The sequence below is a fragment of the Muntiacus reevesi genome, chromosome 1 (assembly GCF_963930625.1).
Source record: "Muntiacus reevesi chromosome 1, mMunRee1.1, whole genome shotgun sequence".
NCBI lineage: Eukaryota > Metazoa > Chordata > Mammalia > Artiodactyla > Cervidae > Muntiacus > Muntiacus reevesi.
Window position 1 is genome coordinate 45042520 of NC_089249.1, and position 22748 is coordinate 45065267.

The 22748-nt window shown below is 38.0% G+C and overlaps 1 protein-coding gene across 1 annotated transcript in view; it reads left to right on the plus strand.

The window, feature by feature from the left end:
* Window positions 1-22748, plus strand: part of LOC136167792 (pregnancy zone protein-like) — a 58894-nt gene that overhangs the window by 2627 nt on the left and 33519 nt on the right. The window contains exons 3-13 of the mRNA XM_065935365.1: window positions 1046-1196; window positions 1344-1396; window positions 2474-2494; window positions 2944-3112; window positions 5041-5125; window positions 7931-8054; window positions 10352-10466; window positions 12836-12945; window positions 13644-13805; window positions 14334-14561; window positions 18133-18196. Coding sequence (XP_065791437.1) covers window positions 1046-1196; window positions 1344-1396; window positions 2474-2494; window positions 2944-3112; window positions 5041-5125; window positions 7931-8054; window positions 10352-10466; window positions 12836-12945; window positions 13644-13805; window positions 14334-14561; window positions 18133-18196 — 1282 coding nt within the window. The remainder of the gene's footprint in view (window positions 1-1045; window positions 1197-1343; window positions 1397-2473; window positions 2495-2943; window positions 3113-5040; window positions 5126-7930; window positions 8055-10351; window positions 10467-12835; window positions 12946-13643; window positions 13806-14333; window positions 14562-18132; window positions 18197-22748) is intronic.

Genomic DNA, 22748 nt, shown 5'->3' on the forward strand with positions numbered 1-22748 from the left:
ATGACCTTGATGGGTGGGATAGGGGTGGGAGGGAGGATCAAGAGGGAGGGGATATGTGTATTCATATAGTTGATTAACTTGGTTGTCCAGCAGAAGCTAGCACAACATCATCAAGCAATTATACGCCAATAAAAAAATAAAATACAAAATAGAAAAATGAAGAAAACTGAGGAGTACAGAATGAATTCCAAATAAGTTTAAAGATAAAAGTTCTACTGAATATACTCTCATAATATTTACAAACAGAACTGGTGCAATATACCAAAGATAATAATGGTTATAGGAGGGATTTTATTTGCTCTTAAAGCAAACTTTGAAGGTAAATAATGTTCATGCCTTTATAGATATAAACACACAGATTCATAAAGTTTAGTGACTTATCTAAGATTTCCCAGGTGATTGATGGTTAATGTACTGTCTTTGTAACCTTTTCTAAACTTAAAGTATTAAATAATCATACCAGCTTACTACCATGATAATATACAGTGCTGATTTTGACTGTTAGAAAATAAATTTTAAAAATTATTTTAATACTACCATATTACTGTCAAAATGAGAACTTGTTATTGCCTTCATTGTCATGACTGGTTGAAGAATTATTTCATTTTTATTGCAATGACTTTTCTCCTTTAATCAAATCAATAAATTGCCACTTTCATGTTACACAATCATATTAATCTATAAAGCAGGGGACATTCCATTTGACCCTGAAAAAATGAAAATAAAAGTATCTGTTTCTCAGTCATGTCCACCTGACTCTTTGTGACCCAGTGGTCTGTAACCCACCAGGCCCCTCTGTCCATGGAATTCTCCAGGCAGGAATCTTGAAGTGGGTAGCCATTCCCTTCTCCAGGGGATCTTCCTGAGCCAGGGATTGAACCTGGGTCTCCTGCATTGCAGGTGGATTCTTTACCATCTGAACCACCAAGGAAGCCTAGCCCTTATTCATTCCCATGGAACTAACCAGAGAAATGAGAAAGTCACAAAGGCTGAGACATTCAGAAGTGGATCTGGACAGATTCTTCAGCTCATTTCTGTTTTACAGATTCCGGAGTCAGCTTCCTCAGCATTCATAACTGTGCAGGTGCAAGGGCCAACCCAGAACTTCATAAAGAAGAAGCCAATATACATTAGAAAAGAAGAAAGCCTAGTCTTTGTCCAGACAGACAAACCCATCTACAAGCCAGGACAAACAGGTATAAGGAACCAAACAAGCAAAGGCAATCTGAAGGGTTGGAGGTGTGGTACTCTGTTACATTTTGGAAATCCTGGCACATTGTTATTTGTGTTACCATCCTGAATTTCCACTGGTGGCTTTCATGAGAAAAATCTCTGTGTTTCAGTGAAATTCCGCATTGTCTCTATGGATGTCAACTTTCACCCTTTGAACGAAACGGTGAGTCTCATAACAATGGCTATTTTGTTGTTGTTCAGTCGCCAAGTTGTGTCTGACTCTTTGCAGCCCCATGAACTGCAGTACACCGGCTTCCCGGTCCTGCACTAACTCCCAGAGTTTGCTCAAGTCCATGTCCATTGAGTAAGTGATGCTATCTAACCATATCCTACTCTGTCGCCCTCTCTCCTTTGCCTTCCTTCTTTCCCAGCAGTAAGACTGGCAGAAAAAAAAGGCCAAAATGTAAAACCTGTTCTTTGGAGAACCTGAGACCAATATGAGATACTTAAATCTACCACGAAAGTTCTCCAAAGCATATGGCTACTGGAGGATAAGGGAGATAAGTTCAACTACATTCTTAAAGTTAATTAAATATTCAGTTGAAATTATCTCCTTAAAGACTCAATTATTCTAAATGGGCAAAAGAAAATAAGTGCATTTGACATCTCTCTTAAGAGAAATGGAGAATTTCTCACAGATAAAAGTTAACTGCAAAATAAAACTCATTATTTGGACCTTTTTACATAAGTCTAGGTTACATTATTTCATAAAAGGAAATCATGATTTCTTTTGTTTGTTTGTTTGTTTAAGAATGGTTTTTTCCTTCTCTTTAAAAAAAAAATTATTTGTTTTTGGCCATGTTGGGTCTTTGTTGCTCTCAGACTTTTCTCTAGCTGTGGAGAGTGGGGGCTACTCTCTAGTGGCTCTAAGGTGCCTGGGCTCAGCAGTTATGGTTCCCAGGCTCTAGAGCACAGACTCAATAGTTGGTGCACGCAGGTTTAGTTGCCTTACAGAATGTGGGATCTTCCCAAATCAGGAATCAAAACTGTCGCCTGCATCGGCAGGTGGATTCTTTACCACTGAGCCACCAGGGAAGCCCCCGTGATTTCTTCAAGAGACTATGTCCCAGACCAAACATACGAAGTGTTATGACTCAAACAGGGCCACATGTCCTCATCCAGACAAGAACTGAATAGGCAGGCTCACTTCCTGCTGGTCCAAATACTGTTTTAATGCTGGTGTCACGGTTTTGTCTTTCTATACTCTATCTCACACTCATGCTATTTGTTTTCTTTTCAGTTCCCGGTGGTTTATATTGAGGTAGGTAATATCTTGTGTCTCTCACTTGGAATGAGGACTCACTGTGAGTTATATTAACGCCTCTTTCCACTTTCTCCTTCCCCACTGGCACTTATCCAGAACTAAATAAACACTGTTTTCCCTGTCTGTCATAAATCCTGGGGAGAGTGGATAAGATGTCAATGAAGGAACAAAATACCCTGAGATGATGCAATGTAGTGGCTCTTGCAATATTTCTGACCGAGATGGGTATGCATAATCACAAAAAGAGCTACTATCACCTGTCATATCTCAGCTGGGCAAGTTTCCCTTTTTTCAGTCTAGAATTCCTAGAAACCTTTGCTAATACCTCTGGTGCCAATTTACCAACCAGCTAATTAGCCTACTTCATTCTCCCTGAAAATCTGTCCTTCTACTCAAAACTATATATTTCAATTGCTTCAATATATATCTGATGCTTTTACCTATAGAACCCCAAAAGGAACCGGATTTTCCAATGGCTCAGTCTCAAATTGCAAGGGGGACTCAGTCAGCTCTCTTTCCCACTCTCAGTGGAGCCCACACTGGGTTCCTACAATGTGGTACTGCAGAAGCAGCCTGGGAAAAAAATAAAGCACTCTTTTGAAGTGAATGAATACGGTAAGAATTCCACGCATGTCAAAGACATTTATGACATTAAAGAATGTAAGATTGGATCATTTTTACATGTAGGTGACAAGCAAAAATCTGGCATATGACAATTGAAAAGTAGCAAGTATTTTTATTTATCTAAATATTTGCCAAACGTTTCATGCAACTATCTCATTTAATGTTTACAACAGCCCTCTGAGGCAGATACCATACAATCTCTATTTTACAAATGAGTATATTGATACTAGAGAAGTTAAAAATTTACCAAAATCATGGAGCCAAGAAGCAAAAGAGATTTTAATAGATCCAACCAACCCTATTCAAACATAAATTGTTAACCAATATATTGTGTTATCTACATGCATCTCTTGATCTATATCTTACAACAGGACATATTTTCTAGGATTACATCCTTGCTGTCTGTAACCTACATGTAATCTATGCTAATAATAGTACTCAATCAGTTATGTGGAATTTCTAATGTAAGTTAAATACATCATGCTGTGGATAAGGAGTTGCTGTTGTTCTCTTGCTAAGTCATGTCCGACTCTTTGCAACCCCATGGACTGCAGCATGTCAGGTTTCCCTGTCCTTCACTATCTCCTGGAGCTCACTCAAACTCATGTCCATTGAGTCAGTGATGCCATCCAACTATCTCATCCTGTGCCCCCTCTTATCCTCCTGTCCTCAGTCTTTCCCAGCATCACAGCCTCTTCCAGTGAGTCAGCTCTTCACATCAGCTGGACCAAGCATTGCAGTTTCAGCTTCAGCATCAGTCCTTCCAATGAATATTCAGGATTGATTTATTTTAGGATTGACTGATTAGATCTCCTTGCTGTCTAAGGGACTCTCAAGAGTCTTCTTCCAAAAAAAAAAAAAAAAAAGAGTCTTCTTCAACACCACAGTTGAAAGCATCAATGCTTCGGTGCTCAGCCTTCTTTATGATCCAACTCTCAAATCCATACATGGCTACTGGAAAAATCATAACTTCAACTATATGGACCTTTGTCAGCAAAGTGATGTCTCTGCTTTTTAATACACTGTCTAGGTTTGTCATAGCTTTTCTTCCAAGAAGCAAGCAGCTTTTAATTTCATGGCTACAGTCACCATCTGAAGTGATTTGGGAGCCCAAGAATATAAAATCTGCCACTATTTCCACTCTTCTCCATCTATTTGCCATGAATAGGAGACTTATCACAAAAACAGGATTCTCCATTCTCACCAGAACTGCCATGAGAATTATAGAATAGGGATTAATTATAACAACTAACCTTATATACAACTGTGTGGGAGAGACTGGAAAAGTCTGAATCCAGCAGCAGGAGTTGGTGGATCAGAGGAAATTACTAGCCAGGCTTCCTGAAGCCAGGGTGAGGATGTACAGATCAGAACTTACAAGGGCACATTCAGATTCCAGAGTGGGCCACTGAGGGAAACTGGTAGAAGAATCCATGGGAGAATGTTAGCTCTCCCTCCTCCCACTTTGGTATTTCTATAACCAGGTGTCTGGTGGTGGGCCTAGGGTCTTTATGAGTCAGCAGGGTTAGAAGTTGGGAAGAAGAGCTAGAACAGACAGGGCAAAAAATAAGGACAACCTGAAAGTTTCTGGCCCCTCTGCACCTGTGACCATGTCTAATCATGGTGACCTTCAGAGGCTAATGGAGCTATTTCCCTCCCACCTTTGAAATCTTGGACAAATTCTGAGGAGAGTCTAGGAACTATAATACCAGCCTAAGTTACCATGGTGCTAACAGCCCATGGGTATGAATGACATTTCTTTTTGCCAACAGTGACCTGCCGCTCCTTATTGTAATTGAAATCACTTCATGTGACTCTTTGTTACAAAATTCTGTAATAGAATCATTAGTAGTACTCTTGCAAGACTTTCTGCCTGCTCTCACATTTGTGTTTTTTTTTTACCCTTTTGTTGACAACAGTTTTGCCCAAATTTGAGGTCCAGGTGAAAATGCCCAAGAAGATTAGTTTCCTAGAGGATGAATTTGAGGTTTCCGTCTGCAGCTTGTGAGTTACATTTTTTCATCTCATTTCTATTTTTCTACCCTGTTTGTATTGCACAAAACGATTACTGACCTTCCACATATTTTAAAGAAGTAATGAGTCTCTCCAACTTGTCTGCGCTTAGACCAAGGAACAGGGGTGATAGCATGCAACATGTTTACTACTGTTAGTTAAATTATTAACTGAGCATTTAAAATGTGCCAGGCAATGTTTAAAGTGCCTTGCACTTATTTGCGTTTTTGTTCTTACACTAACCTTGTGAGATAAGGATAATAATTCTCATTTTACAAATGAGGAAACTGTAACATATAAAGAATAAACTAACTTATTCAAGTTCCTACAGACAATAAATGGCAGATTGGAATTTAAATCCAACAGTCTGACTCTGGACCCTGAACCTTTCTCCATAATTCTATATTGCCTTAGCAAGTAACAAAAAAAAAAAAACAACACATATAGCTGCATGAAGCATTTCTATATCCCAGACACTGGGCTAAAGTGAACCCAAACCATCTAATTCTGGAGCCCATGCTCATAGCTTCCATGTTATTCCATGTCTTATTATCTCCAATTTTATATTGTCCCCAATTTTTTAAATTTTGGAAAGCTAGAAAGAAATTAAGCAGACCCTCTATCTTAAATGCTGGATACATTAATATAGAATTAAAAATGCATGTCATTTAACTCTTTTGCAAAGTAGAAATAGAGATACAGACATAGAGAACAAATGGCAGGGACACCAAAAGGGGAAAGGGGTGTGGGATGAATTGGGAAACTGGGATTGACATGTATACACTACTGATACTATGCAGAAAATAAATAACTAACGAGAACATATGGTATAGTGCAGGGAACTCTCCTCACTGCTCTGTGGTAACCTAAATGGTAAGGAAATCCAAAAAAAAGGGGATATGTGTTTCTGTAGAGCTGACTCACTTTGTTATACAGCAGAAACTAACACAATATTGTAAAACAACTCTGTTCTGGTTTAATAAAATGAAATTTTAAAAAAGAAATAAACAAAAATGCATGCTATCTATTTCTTCCCTGATTGCCTTTGGGCAATAAAGTCCCCTCTAGATACATCAAGGAGGTTGGATTTACTGCTTGCTTTTAAAAACAACATGAAAAATGTGTGTTTTCCTCTTTCTCACCAGCTCTGATGCTTTGCATTTTTTCATTAGGGAGAAAGCCTTTTGCTTCAGATTTAAAGATAAGATTCAACAAAGTGACTAAATTTAGTAAATAATTTATTACTTTATCAGCACTTATAGAAATTTGAGGGGGAGGAGACACTAAAAAGAGGAAGCTTGGGGTTTCTGAGACCAAACTTTACCTACTTCACAGTTTGGACAGGGTCTCAAATCTAAGCACGCAACAGAATCTATGGAGGTGCTTAGTTCAAATGTAGATTCCTTGGCCCCACCTCTAAATCTAAGGAAGGATGCAGTACTCTAAATCTCCCTGCATGTCTCAGGGAATGTCCATGGAGGTGGTCCAGAAAGCTAGACTGAGTTCACGCCTTAGTCTGTTCAGGCCATTGTAACAAAATACCACAGACTGAGGAGCTTATTAACAACAGAAATGTATTGTTCACAGTTCTGTTGTTGTTCTGTTGCTCAGTTGTGTCTGATTCTTTGTGTCCCAATGGACTGCAGCACGCCAGGCTTCCCTGTCCTTCACCATCTCCCGGAGCTTGCTCAAACTCATGTCCATTGAGTCAGTGATGCCATCCAACCACCTCGTCCTCTGTCATCCCCTTCTCCTCCCGTTCACAGTCCCAGAGGCTGGGAAATCCAAGATCAAGGTGCCTGCGTGGTCACATTCTGGTGAAGGTCCTCTTTCTGGTTCAGAGCATCTTCTTATGTCCTCACATGGAAAGAGGGACAAGAGATCTCTCTGGAGCCTCTTTTATGAAGGCACTCACCCATTGAGAACTTTGCCCTCCTCCCAAAGCCCTCACCTCCTAAACTATCATCCTTTGGGGTTTAGAATTTCAGCATGAATTTCAGGGTGACATAAATATTCAGGCTATACATCACATCCTTCCATCAGATTTGGCAGAATCCAACCATCATGATACAGTTCATTTATAATATTTTTGTTCTGTAGTTAGTGCTTTCCCATTTAATTCCTCACTTATCCTCTTAAAACATATATAAGTTAGGGAGGACTTAGAAATACACTCTTGGGACTTCCTTGATGGTCCAGTGACTAAAAGTTTGCCTTCCAGGGCAGGGGGTGCAGAGTCAATCCCTGGTTAGGGAGCTAAGATCTCTCATGTTTTGCTGCCAAAAAAACAAACATAAAGCAGAAGCAATATTGTAACAAATTCAGGAAAGATTTTTTTTTTTAGGTCCACAACAACAACAACAAAATCTTAAAAAATAAAACCAGCAAACAAACAAAAGAAATACACTCTCTATGTTTCCCTAATTTCTTTTCCCTAAAATGACTTTGGAGGTGTTGACAAAGCTAGAATCATAACTTAGAGAATACGACAGCAGAGAAAGAAGGAAATAGGCAGTTTTATAGTCAAACCTCAACTGAGAGGAAGGCAAGATCTGAGAAAAATCGCATTGTTACTTTTCCATTTGGAGGTGGTTCAAAAAACAATTCAGTACTCATAAATATTTTCTTTTAGAGGTGTAGATAAGACAGTTTCAGAATAAATACTTCTAAAGTGCTAATGCTATGAAAGGAAATGCAATTGCTGTAGATGAGTAAGATGAATGGATCAAATCATGTGTAGGAAATGTGAGTTATTTATGTTAAATATCTTTTTGTATGACCACTTTATTGTTACAGATACACATATGGAAAGCCTGTCCATGGCCTGGTGACGATTAATGTGTGCAGAAAATATATACAATACAGTTCTCTCTGCCATGGAAAATATCCACAAAGCATCTGTGAAGAATTCAGTCAACAGGTATATGGAAACCATTCTCCCCAGGACACTAACACCAGATCTTGCTTTCTTGTGACTGGTAATACAATGAAGAGCACAATACAATGCAACATAGTACAATGTGACGTGAGAGTAGTGTTAGAATTAGTCACCTAGGAAGACTGTGGAATAAGGGAAATATTTTAAGATTGCCTGGCAATAATCAGAACCCACTTGAAGATAGGCCTCGTGGATTTACAATAGTATTTATTTGGCCAGTTTTGCAATTTCCTTCTGACAGCAATCAAAATGCCAGGTGTCCAGGCCTAAAAGGATGTGGAAATCTCCAAAGCTGGCTTTAATCAAACAGAAAACAGAAGGAAAATATGGCAAATGTTAAGAATTGGGCCAGTGGGAGAATCAAGTGACACTATGGAATCTATCCTGCATGTGGGAGTCTATGAGATCAGCATCAGGTTGAAGAGTAGGGGGACCAAGAGAAAAGATGGACGGGAGTCCTCGATTACATCAGAGAAGATGTAAGGGAAACAGTAGCAGGACATGTTGTATTAAGAAATGAAATGTATGAGTTACTGATTTTGGAGGAAGAGTACACAAAAGGTCAAGGTGAGGCAGTGTGAGCAGACATCGTCAGGTGTGGAAGAACAAGCTATCTAAGTTGCAGAATGAAAGGCTAAGGTGGTGAACATGATGATGAAGGTTAAGATGAATACTGATAAGCAAGATAAACATGAGAGAAACCTAGCTGTCAAAATCTTAATCAAATCAGGGAGACTAAGATTCATTTTCATTTTCAAATGGGTCATGACATCTGTATATAAGTAAATTAAATGAATTAAACTTGTGCAATAAATATTTCCAGGCAAGAATACTGGAATGGGTAACCATTCCCTTCTCCAGGGAATCTTCTGGACCCAGGGATCAAACCTTGGTCTCCTGCATTGCAGGCAAGACTATTTACCGTCTGACCCACCAGGGAAGCCCAAACTGTGACTAAATTATACTATGCAATAAATATTTTCATGCAAACAAGTACAAAAATGAAAGCAAATCTTTATTATAATATGGAATCCAACGTTTAGTTTAGAAATCTAATTTCTATAATGATTCATCTAGTCAATAAATGGAGAAGGCAATGGCAACCCACTCCAGTACTCTTGCCTGGAAACTCCCATGGAAGGAGGAGCCTGGCAGGCTGCAGTCCATTGAGTCGCTAAGAGTTGGACACGACTGAGCAACTTCACTTTCACTTTTCACTTTCATGCTTTGGAGAAGGAAATGGCGACCCACTCCAGTGTCCTTGCCTGGAGAATCCCAGGGACGAGAAGCCTGCTGGGCTGCCGTCTATGGGGTCGCACAGAGTCGAACATGACTGAAGCGACTTAGCAGCAGCAGCAGTCAGTAAATATATGTGCTTTCATTAATGTCCTAGATATCAAGAAAACACAATTAACAGTCCCTAGTCAATATTTGGGCTTCCCGGATGACTCAGCAATAAAGAATCTGCCTGCAATGCAGGAGATGTGGGTTCGATCCTGGGTCAGGAAGATCCCCTGGAGAAGGAAATGGCAACCCGGTATTCTTGCCTGGAGAATCCCATGGACAGAGAAGACTGGTGGTCTACAGTCTATGGGATGACCAAAGAGTCGGACATAACTGAGCCACTGAACAACTACAGTCACTATTTAGGTGGAGATCATTACAGAGGCTTCTTAGAACATGTTATGTCTGAGTTGAGTTTAGAAGAGCTGTAACTGTTGGCCACAATGAGAGAGAAAGCAAGAAAAGATATTTAAGGAACAACATACACAAAGAGATAAAATTACAAAATACCATGGCATGCCGGGAAACACTGAGTTACGTTGCATTAGTCGTGTCCAACTCTTTCCAACGCTATGGACTACAGCCAACCAGGCTCCTCTGTCCAAGGGCTTTCCCAGGCAAGAATATCGGAGCGGGTTACCATGACCTCCTCCAGGGGATCCTACCAACCCAGGAATCGAACCTGCATTTCCTGTGTCTCCTGCATTGGCAGGCAGGTTCTTTACCACTAGCGCCACCTAGGAAGGAAAGTTTAACATGACAGAAATGGGATAGACTTTCAGAAGCGAGGGGAGAAAGCTAAGGTTGGCAATGATTGATGCAATGATTAATAAACAAATTTTGTATCGCCTGGGGGAAAAGATAAGCACCCAAAAGGTGAACAAAACATTTGTAAAATTTTCTTCTGTGGCCAGCACAAAATCGTCACTGGTTGATAACTGACTTTTTTAAATCACAAATCAGAGGACCCAGGACTTCTCTTTCTTTCTTTTCAGGCAGATGATGAAGGTTGTTTCACACAACTAGTAAATGCTAAATCATTTCAGCTGAGACAAAAAGGATATGAGAATACATTGCAAGTGGAAGCCAAGGTCAGAGAGGAGGGAACAGGTTTGTATTATTATTAAATGTATATTAATTAATTTATTTATTTATCAAACATTTATCAAACATTCAATCCATGTAAAATACTTTCTAGTTTCTGGGGACTGTGTTAGTGATATGGTCTCTGCCCTCAAGGAATTAGGAATCTAGAAAGAAATTATACATATAAATGGCTATGTATATATGTATCTATGTATTATATATAGCCATAATAAAATTTGGAGGCTTCCCGGGTAGCACTAATGATAAAGAAACTGCCTGCCAATGCAAGCGATGCAGCTTTGATCCCTGGGTGGGGAAGATCCCCTGGAGGAGGGCATGACAACCCACTCCAGCACTCTTGCCTGGAGAATCCCATCAACAGAGGAACTTGGCAGGCTATGGTCCATAGGGTCACAAGGAGTCAGACATGACTGAAGCGACTTAGCACGCACCATGAAATTTTCACAGGAAGTGTTAAAAAAATAAGAGCACAATGAGTGTGAAGAGAGAGAGTTTATTCTAATATAGACCAAAAAAAACTTCTAAAAGGTAGCATTTGAGCAGATCTGAATAGAATGGATTGTATTTTGAAACAATAATGCACCAGAAAAGCATAATATGCATAAAACAAATGTCTTCAGTCCCAAAGGAATCTTTAAAGTAGGCTGGTGCTAAGGTGTTTAGAAAAGTCAATTGTATACTAGAGAGGTTAGACTTTATTATGAAAGCATTGGATATCTTCAGCTATATTTAAGAAGAATGACCAAATAAACTATGTTTTAATTCCAAAAAACTATTCATATAAATAAATAAAATAATTGCCAATTCCAAATAAAATGCTAACTTAACAGAACCCTTAAATATAAAAAAAATAGCAACATACATACAATGCTAATTACAAGGTAAGGCAATGATAAAAAGTAAAAAAAATCTATTAATGCTATTAAAAGTATGAGTTCATACCCAGAATTATCATAATGCTATTTTGAATATTATCCACTTTTTAAAAATCACAAATTTTCATCACATAGAAAAGAACACAAATTTCACTTTTCTTCAAAGGGATGTCAATCCTAAATGTGATTTAAAACATTTGAGTAAAACTTTTTAGTTTATTCCCTCAAGCTGTTGAATATTTTCCAGTTGCCATTTAGTAGTTTTATATAGAATATACACTACTTAGACTACTCAGAGAAAAGAGCATAGCATATATTATAATTATACAACACAAAAGAGGGCTTTGGTTATATTTTTATATTTGTAAAGTTAAAGTTTGATTAAAATAGTCACTGTTCTTTATTTTTTTATTGTCATTTCAATTAAAAAAATATAAAAACAGAAAAAAAAAGTTAATTTTAGCAGGCATGAAGAGGACAGGCTAGATGAAAAACATGTTACAATGTGTTAAATCAGAATACTATCCAAAATGACCCCAAAGACTGCAATTTGGAGGTCTGCAGGGAAATGAAATGTCATTAACCAAGATAAGGAAAAGATGAGAAAGAATTATGGTGATGAGGATTTGTCTAAGACAATTCATCATAGCTTGGAATATCAAAATGTCAATTGATTCACTCAATGGACAATTTCAAAATAAAAGTCTGAGCAAAATCAGGACCCGAAATGTAATTCTGAAACCATTCTTACTGTATTCAGATCCTCCTAAGAGAAAAAGCAAGTGTTCTGAAAATAAGTTCATTATCATCACTAAATTGAGGCTAGAGGTGGACAAGGAGGGGCTCAAAAACTGAAACAACTACAGGCAGAAGATTAGATAAATAAGCAGAATAAAACTAGAAGACAAGGGGTTAGAGAAGGAAATGGCAACCCACTCTAGTATTCTTGCTTGGAGAATCCCAAGGACAGAGGAGCCTGGCGGGCTACAGCCCATGGGATCACCAAGAGTTGGACATGACTAAGCGATTGAGCACACATAGGGTTAGAGTGGGGGGAAATGAAAAAGTAGTTTCTTGTGACAGAGGAGGGCTTTAGATAATGGAGATAAAATACAGATCACACGTCACTGAATGAAAAAGCCCTGGGTATTGGCTATATTTTTCACCATGTGCTGAAAAGAAGGCTTTTGCTGGGGAAGGGGTTTGTGACAGAAATTTAAGAGTATTTTTAGCCCAATGTGAAGAATCAAGTTGTTCCCAAACGGTTGCTGGAGAGGAGCAAGATATAGCAAGATCTCTGAGGAAATGAGGAGAAAAACTCCTCAAGAACATGGATGGAACAAGCAGGATATTTGTGAAACCATGGAATTGAGGAATTATAGATGTCAATGAAAGAATAAGAGTATATGGATTTTTTTTGCTATAATGGAGTGAAGCTGGAATGGGGTAGGAGGTGAGGCGAATAGAACAGTTCAACTTCTCTGAATTATTCTTCAGGATTGGAATTAACTGGACATGGATCAAGTGAAATCACAAACACCTTAAGCAAACTGAAATTTACGAAAGTGGATTCACATTACAGACGTGGGCTTCCTTTCTTTGGGCAGGTAAAGTTTCTTTTCAGTATAACCATAATTGGGGGCATGTGACTTCTAGGAAAACCAATCTTTATATCAAAACTTATCTTTTAAATGAATCAAAATTATTTTATTATACAAAAGCAAAATTTATTATAGAAATGAACATTTATTTAGAGTTAGTGAAGAAATTATAAAAACTTAAAAGGTAAATACCTTATATAGGACTTCACTGGTGGGTCAGCAGTAAAGAATCTACCTGCCAAGCAGGAGACATAGGTTTGATCCCTGAGTCAGGAAAATTCCCTGGAGAAGGAAATGGCAACCCACTGCAGGAGATCCCATGGACAGAGGAGCCTGACAGGTTACAGTCCATGGGGTCTCAAAGAGTCAGACACAACTGAACAACTAAACAATGACAATCAAAACAAAAAGAAGCCTTATATAGTGAGATAGAGAACAACAAAGATGAAGAAAATTGGGGAAGGCAACACCATGAATCTACTATTGACAGTTCTCAATTAAATACTTATAAGTTATCTAAACAGAAATGTCAAAAAGAAAAATACTAGAGCCCAGAAAACAAATCTTACTTTTATATTCTAAGATCTTCATTAAGTGACAATGGCCAAAGTGTCAAGAAGTGAACACAACAGAGTGGAAAATGTTATTGCTATATAACACCTGAAATCAACTTTCACTTCCTTATTTCTCTTTCCTACTTCTAGGTTCTTCTAGTCGATTACAAGGATCAGCCAATCCCCAATGAGACTGTAGTGGTCGATGTGGATACAGTTACATATAATGCCAGATTTACTACAAATGAGCATGGTTTGGTGAACATTTCCATTGATACCAGTAACTTCACATCTTCTTTCATTTCAGTTGGGGTAAGTGGAAATCTAAATACAAAATAAGAAACAAAAAATTCTCTGTCAGAAAGCTTTCACTTTAGACTTTATGACGATGATCTAGTTTCAGGAGGCATTTATTAAACCATCTTAATAGTCCCTTGAAAATCCAACATTTTTATAGCTTTATTACAAACTAGATTTTAATTGTTTCTTTGGTAAACCACTGTTTTCATTTTGCGTGAAATATTCTAATGTCCTTATGCAATGTACAACCATAAGGGTATTAAGAAAAAGTTATTGATCTTGATTATGAGTCAATGTGCCTAAATTCATATAGTGTAACTTTAAATAAACTTAAAGGAAGTTGTTTATAGATTATGTTTTATTTCAGAAGGCAGCCTATAATGAAATAAGTAAGCATGGGTCTTAAAAAATCTTCAGCAAATTACAGAGTGACATATATATATATGTATGTATGTGTGTGAGTATATATATATATATATATATATATATATATAATGTTGATAAAAATAACTTACTTAAGACCTTTATTCTATCCATTAGGTCATTTACAAACAGAATAGCCACTGTTTTGATAGCAGGTGGCTTGAAGAATTTCACTTACCAGCAACGCACACTGCAAGACATATTTTCTCCCCTAGCAAGAGTTACATTCAGTTTGAACCTGTGGCTGGTACTGTGACCTGTGGGCAAACACTGGAGATTCGGGTGCACTACATCCTGAATGGACAGATTCTGACAGATGAAAGGGAATTAACCTTTTATTATTTGGTAAGACTAAAAGCCACTGTAGCTTTCTGATTATATAAACCCTAAAAAAATTGCTGTTTAGTTGTTAGGTCATGTCTGACTCTTTGTGACTGGTATTTCCCAGGTAAGAATAATGGAATAGGTTGCCATGTCTTTCTCCAGGGGATCTTCCTAATTCAGGATTGAACCCAGGTCTCCTGCACTGCAGGTAGTTTCTTTTCCACTGAGCCACCAGGGAAGTTCCAACTAAAAAATAGAATTTGTATCTAAATAATACCCTTTATATCATTTTAATTTGTTTCTGTGTTTATGAGTGAAAAGAAGTTGCGTCCTAACAAATTAATGCTTTTTCATTCATATTCTAGTCTCCCCTGAAACTTTAAGTATTTTTCATTTTTTTCTGAGTTCCATTAGAAAATTATTGAACAGGAGAGGAAAGAGCTTAGGCGACATATTAGTCAAAAAGAATGTTTTTTCTTAGAACTCAGTAGATCAATAGACAAAGGATAAAAATCAAAACAGTCAATAGGAAATAAAATGTATACTTAATATTTAGGGGAAAAGCTGAATTTTACATTAATTGGAGAAGTGAAAATTCTAAAAATAAAGCAGTAGACTTGTACTCCTATAAAAGTTCTAAATAATTTACAATTTTAAGAACTTGTGTGTGTGACTATAGGGAAAAGTACATCGACAGGCATATTATAAATTGGTATGATACTTTTGAGGTCAGTATACCTACTTATGTCCAAAAATTATAAATATACAAAACTGGTAGTTACCCAGCTAAGTCTTATGCACAAAAAAAAACCTTATGTGTAGAAAATTCTGTATAGGAACATTAACTATATATAGTATTTTTTTAATTCTAAAAAAAGTAAAATAATTGGTAGCAAGTTAGAATCCTAGTTTTATTGCTTCCTAGTTAATGTAACCTCGGGTAATTTACTTAATCTCATCTGTAAAGAATAAAGTCAATCATCTCACCTGAATACTGAAGATAGTATTTATGCTTACTTCATAGAATTATTGTTGTGATCCACACAATCAGAGGCGTTGAAGCAGTCAATGAAGCAGTAAATGTATTTCTGGAATTCTCTTTGCTTTTTCAATGATCCAGTGGATGTTGGCAATTTGATCTCTGGTTCCTTTGCCCTTTCTAAATCCAGCTTGAATATCTGGAAGTTCTCGGTTCACATACTGCCGAAGCCTTGCTTGAGGATTTTGAGAATAACCTTGCTAGCATGTGTAATGAGTGCAATTGTGCAGTGTAGTTTGAACATTCTTTGGCATTGCCTTTCTTGGGATTAGAATGAAAACTGACCTTTTCCAGTTCTGTGGCCACTGCTAAGTTTTCCAAATTTGCTGGCATATTTCGTGCAGCACTTTCACAGCATTATATTTTGGATTTGAAATAGCTCAGCTGGAATTTCATCACCTCCACTAGCTTTGTTCATAGTAACGCTTCCTAAGGCCCACTTGACTTCACACTCCAGGTTGTCTGGCTCTAGGTGAGTGATTACACCACCATCGTTATCCGGGTCAGGCAGGAGGAAATGGGGACGACAGAGGATGAGATGGTTGGATGGCATCACTGACTCGACGGACAAGAGTGTGGGTAAATTCCGGGAGTTGGTGATGGACAGGGAGGCCTGGCGTGCTGCAGTTCATGAGGTCGCAAAGAGTCAGACACGACTGAGCGACTGAACTAAACTAAAGTCCTTTTTTATACAGTTCTTCTGTATATTCTAGAGGCTTCCTTGGTGGCTCAGATAGTAAAACATCTGCCTGCAATGTGAGAGATCTGGGTTCGATCCCTGGGTTGGGAAGATCCTCTGGAGAAGGAAATGGCAACCCACTCCAGTACCCTTGCCTGGAAAATCCCATGGACACAGGAGTCTTGTATGCTACAGACCATGGGGTTGCAAAGAGTCGGACATGACTGAGCAACTTCACTTTCCTTTCCTTTCACTTTCTGTATATTCTTGCCACCTCTTCTTAACATCCTCTGCTTCTGTTAGATCCACACCATTTCTTTCCTTTATTGTGCCCATCTTTGCATGAAATACTACCTTGGTGTATCTAATTTTCTCGAATACTTATGCTTCATTGACTACACTGAAGCCTTTGACAGTTTTCCACAACAAACTGTGGAAAATTCTGAAAGAGATGGGAATACAAGATCAGCTTATCTGCCTCCTGAGAAACCTGTATGCAGGTCAAGAAGCAACAGTTAGAACCAGACATAAAAAAATGGACTGGTTCAAAACTGGGAAAAGAGTATGTCAAGGCTGTATATTGTCACCCTGCTCATTTAACTTCTATGCAGAGTGCATCAGGTGAAATGCCAGGCTGGATGAAGTACAAGCTGGAATCAAGATTGTTGAGAGAAATATCAACAACCTCAGATATGACACCACCCTAATGGAATAAAGCAAAGAGGAACTAAAGAGCCTGTTGATGAAGGTGAAAGAGGAGTTAAAAAGCTGGCTTAAAACTCAACATTCAAAAAACTAAAATCATGACATCCAATCCCATCACTTCATGGCAAATAGATGGGTAAATAATGGAAACAGTGACAGGCTTTATTTTCTTGGACTCCAAAATCACAGCAGATGGTGACTGCAACCATGAAATTAAAAAACACTTGCTCCTGGAAGAAAAGCTATGACAAACCTAGACAGTGTACTAAAAAGCAGAGACATCACTTTGCCTACAAAGGTGCATATAGTCAAAGCTGTGGTTTTTCCACTAGTCATATACAGATTTGAGAGGTGGACCATAAAGAAGGCTAAGCACCATAGAATTAATGCCTTCAAGGTGTGGTGCTAGAGAAGACTCTTGAAAGTCCTTTGGACAGCATGGAGATCAAATTGGTCAGTTCTAAAGGAAATCAACCCTGAATATTTATTGGAAAGATTGATGCTGAAGCTGAGGCTCCAACACTTTGGCCACCTGATGCAAAGAGCTGACTCACTGGAAAAGATCTTGATGCTGGGAAAGATTGAGGGCAGGAGAAGAAGAGGGCAACAGAGGATGAGATGATTGGATGGCATCATCGACTTAATGGACATGAGTTTGAGTAAGCTCTGTGAGATGGTGAAGGACAGGGAAGCCTGGAGTGCTGCAGTCCATGGGGTTGCAAATAGTCAGATACAACTGAGCAACTGAACAACAACAACTAGAGTTATTGCCAGAATTAAAGAAAAATCTTAAAATTATTTAGTTCAGTACCAGACACATGGAGAGTGTAAATACTTTTAATTTTTTGCTGTTTTTTAAAATAAAGGCAGCAATAGATAATACTTACATATATTTTATACCTCCCTTCACTATATATTGCTTTGCATATAATAGATGCTAAAAATATATGTTGAAAAAAATATGTAAATTTAAAATATTAATATCCAAGATAAGTAGTAAATAGTAAGAAAATTCTAAAACATTGTAAAATTACATGTGTTATTTAAAGTATATTGTTTGAAGTTTATTACTTAAACTACACATATTGGAAAATATTGGAAGAGAAATTTAGTAAACAAAAGTAACTTTTGGGTTGAATGATAATAAACGTATTTCCCTCTGTCTTCAGATCAAAGCAAGAGGAGGCATTGCTCAATCAGGAACCCATGTGTTATCCATTAAACAAAGAGCGTGTAAGTATTTTCAGGATTTCCTATTTTTTTTTTCTCTTAAATTGCCCTAAACACTTTAGCTATTTCTTACATCACAGCAAATGGCTACCAGCTTTCTTACATCAACCAAAGATGGGGAAGCTGATTTTAAAAATAAGAATACTAGGTTCATTTTAGTACTTTTTAAAATCATTTTTAAAATGTTTCTATATTTTAAATTTTATTTCTAAAGTAAAATATATTCATTTTATTATTAAATTTTTGTAATACAGAAAATAATTGAAAAATGAAAACAATCACCAAAGAAAAATTTTACTCTGTATGATTTTGTATTAGTTTCTTATTGCTTCTGTAGGAAACGTGTTGGCTAAAAACCACACAAATTTACTATCTTGTAGTTCTGTAGATAGAAGTCTTACTGGGCTAACATCAAGGTGTCAGCAGAATTAAATTCCTTCTGGAACTCTAGAGGATTGCCTGTTTCCTCACCTTTTCCAGCTTTTAAAGACCTCCTGCATTCCTTGGTTTATGGCCTCTTCTATCTTAAATGCCAGTAATACACCATCTTCATGTCTCTCACTTGTATTCCTGCCTCTCTATTTTAGACCATACTTTACTTCTGGATTTTCTTGAATCATAAATATCCATTGATATCTGTTAATTAACTTTTCAAGAAATACTCTATTACCAAAGATACGTATGTTTAGTCTCTTTGTTACATGTCCCCAGGCTAAATCTCATAAGTAGCTTCCCTTTTTTTCTGTTCATTTGAATTATAGGCTATCAGTTCACTAAAGCAATTTTTATTAACAAAAGTATATTTGGAAAGATCAAAGTCCATTCATCCAAGGTGAGTGAATATTTTCAAGAAAAATAAAGAATATGTATCATAAAGATTAGAACATATCTGTCTTTTATTTTTGACACATCATTTCTCACATTAGTACCTGGCACACAGTGGGTATGCAATGCATATTTTTAAACTAATTCATAAATGAAGGTTAAGATATTTCTTTATGATTTACAACTGTTAAATTTTTTGGAAAAAGAGTTTCCCCATCAAAACTATATTTCAAGAGAGTCTATCTTCCTATCTTGATATAGCTCATAATAGGAGCTTTGCATAAAAACATTAATAAAACATGGCCATTGCCCTCAAGATGCTACATTTTTGTGCACTCTTCTGCTTGTGTGTTTGAACAAATCCCATTCTTCATTAAAAATTCTAATGGAGGAACTTAGAATTCAGTACTATTTCTTTATTTCATAAAGTAAAAAAATTGCTAGCCAAAAAAAAAAAAAAAGTCTCAACTTGCTTAAGATAAACTACTATGCCAAGAAGGGTCTCTTTTCACTCTGTTTCTCTAGTGGCCCTTTATCTCTTTTTATTTATGCAGTTCAACACAACATAAAGCCAGCATTGCACTTCAACATTCTTCAGAATTTTCCAAATGAAGATTGATTTTTATTTAATCACCTAACTTTACTATTCACTAGCTTTGTTGAAATAATCATAAAAGGCTGGATTAAAAAGACCTTTATAATTAATCATAACTTTTAGACTGTGCTTAAAATCTTGCAATTCTTTGAATTTCAAATTCATCTATTATTAAATTTCTACTAACTCTATCACTAAATGAAAGCTTCTTTTTCTAGTCTATCCATTTTCCCAGCAGCATGAGACAACCAAGGCCATAATAAAGACATATCACTCTAAACCCTGCTCACCATAGATTCTCCTTGGGTCCATAAAATCTCTTATCTAGAGAAAAATCTCTCTTACTAAATTGTTTTATTGCTTAAAAAAAATTGATTTCAGGTACTCAAATATGGAACAGTCCCTCTAATTTTCCATTTATCATGGATTTTTATGGGACTGAACATTATAGTGTTTTTTCTAGAGCAGGTAAGTTTGTTCCCAATAGCATATCAAAAACCCAATTTCCTCATGAGGAAATTTCTTCAAAATTAGTTCCTGCTTCCCTTGTGGCTCAGCTGGTAAAGAATCTGCCTGCAATGCGGGAGACCTAGGTTTGACCCCTGGGTTGGGAAAATCTCCTAGAGAAGGGAAAAGCTACCCTCTCAATATTCTGGCCTGGAGAATTTCACGAACTGTATAGTCCATGGGGTCACAGAGAGTCAGACATGACTGAGAGACTTTAACTTTCACTAATAGAATTTAAATCCTACATGCTGCTGCTGCTGCTGCTGCTGCTAAGTCGCTTCAGTCATGTTCAACTCTGTGTGACCCCATAGATGGCAACCCACCAAGCTCCTCTGTCCCTGGGATTCTCCAGGCAAGAACACTGGAGTGGGTTGCCATTTCCTTCTCCAATGCATGAAAGTGAAAAGTGAAAGTGAAGGCGCTCAGCCGCGTCCGACTCTTAGCGACCCCATGGACTGCAGCCTACCAGGCTCCTCCCATGAGTTTTCAGGCAAGAGTACTGGAGTGGGTTGCCATGTTCTTCTCCAAAATCCTACATAATATATTATGCATCTTGAGAAGTGAAATGAGGAGAAGGAAGTGTCTCTCTCTGTAAGATAAAGCATACTTTATTTTATTTGATGATAGCTGTGTAAATGGTTGTTTTTCCATTTGTCTTGGATTTCTGGGAAACTGTTAAATTTAAGCACTCTAGTGTTTAACCATTTGTTATGTGAAGTCAGGTGGGCCTTAGAAAGCATCACTATGAACCAAGCTAGCGGATGTGATGGAATTCCAGTTGAGCTATTTCAAATCCTGAAAGATGATGCTGTGAAAGTGCTGCACTCAGTATGCCAGCAAATTTGGAAAACAGCAGTGGCCACAGGACAGGAAAAGGTCCGTTTTCATTCCAATCCCGAAGAAAGGCAATCCCAAAGAATGCTCAAACTACTGCACAATTGCAATCATCTCACATGCTAGTTAAGTAATGCTCAAAATTCTCCAAGCCAGACTTCAGCAATACGTGAACCGTGAACTTCTAGATGTTCAAGCTGGTTTTAGAAAAGGCAGAGGAACCAGAGATCAAATTGCCAACATCCGCTGGATCATCGAAAAAGCAAGAGAGTTCCAGGAAAACATCTATTTCTGCTTTACTGACTACACCAAAGCCTTCGACTGTGTGAATCACAATAAACTGTGGAAAATTCTTCAAGAGATGGGAATACCAGACCACCCGACCTGCCTCTTGAGAAACCTGTATGCAGGTCAGGAAGCAATAGAACTGGACATGGAACAGCAGACTGGTTCCAAATAGGAAAGGAGTACGTCAAGGCTGTATATTGTCACCCTGCTTATTTAACTTCTATGCAGAGTACATCATGAGAAATGCTGGACTGGAGGAAGCACAAGCTGGAATCAAGATTGCCGGGAGAAATATCAATAACCTCAGATATACAGATGACACCACCCTTATGGCAGAAAGTGAAGATGAACTAAAAAGCCTCTTGATGAAAGTGAAAGAGGAGAGTGAAAAAGTTGGCTTAAAGCTCAACATTCAGAAAACAAACATCATGGCATCTGGTCCCATCACTTCATGAGAAATAGATGGGGAGACAGTGGAAACAGTGTCAGACTTTTTTTTTCGGGCTCCCAAATCACTGCAGATGGTGACTGCAGCCATGAACTTAAAAGACGCTTACTCCTTGGAAGGAAAGTTATGACCAACCTAGATAGCATATTAAAAAGCAGAAACATTACTTTGCCAATAAAGGTCCATCTAGTCAAGGCTATGGTTTTTCCAGTGGTCATGTATGGATGTGAGAGTTGGACTGTGAGGAAAGCTGAGCACCGAAGAATTGATGCTTTTGAACAGTGGTGTTGTAGAAGACTCTTGAGAGTCCCTTGGACTGCAAAGAGATCCAACCAGTCCATCCTGAAGGAAATCAGTCCTGGGTGTTCATTGGAAGGACTGATGCTGAAGCTGAAACTCCAATACTTTGGCCAGCTGATGTGAAGAGTTGACTCAGTGGAAAAGACTCTGATGCCTGGAGGGATTGGGGGCAGGAAGAGAAGGGGATGACAGAGGATGAGATGGTTGGATGGCATCACCGACTCAATGGACATGAGTTTGAGTAGACTCTGGGAGTTGGTGATGGACAGGGAGACCTGGAGTGCTGCAATTCATGGGGTCACAAAGAGTCAGACACGACTGAGTAACTGAACTGAACTTAATGGCCTCTTAATAATTAAATCCTGCCTATGTTAACCCTGCTTAAGAAATTCAATTTCATATGGTTTTAGTTTTATTACTTCAATTTTTTTTTACTAATTCATTTTCTAAGTTTTTTTTTTTTTTTTTTCAGTGGATTTTGTCATACATTGATATGAATCAGCCAGAGTTGAATCAGAGTTACACGTATTCCCCATCCCGGCCCCCATCCCACCTCCCTCTCCACCCGATTCCTCTGGGTCTTCCCAGCCCACCAGGCCTGAGCACTTGACTCATGCAACCCACCTGGGCTGGTGGTCTGTTTCACCACAGATAATATACATGCGGTTCTTTCGAAACATCCCAACCTCACCTTCTCCCACAGAGTTCAAAAGTCTGTTCTGTACTTCTGCGTCTCTTCTTCTGCCCTGCATATAGGG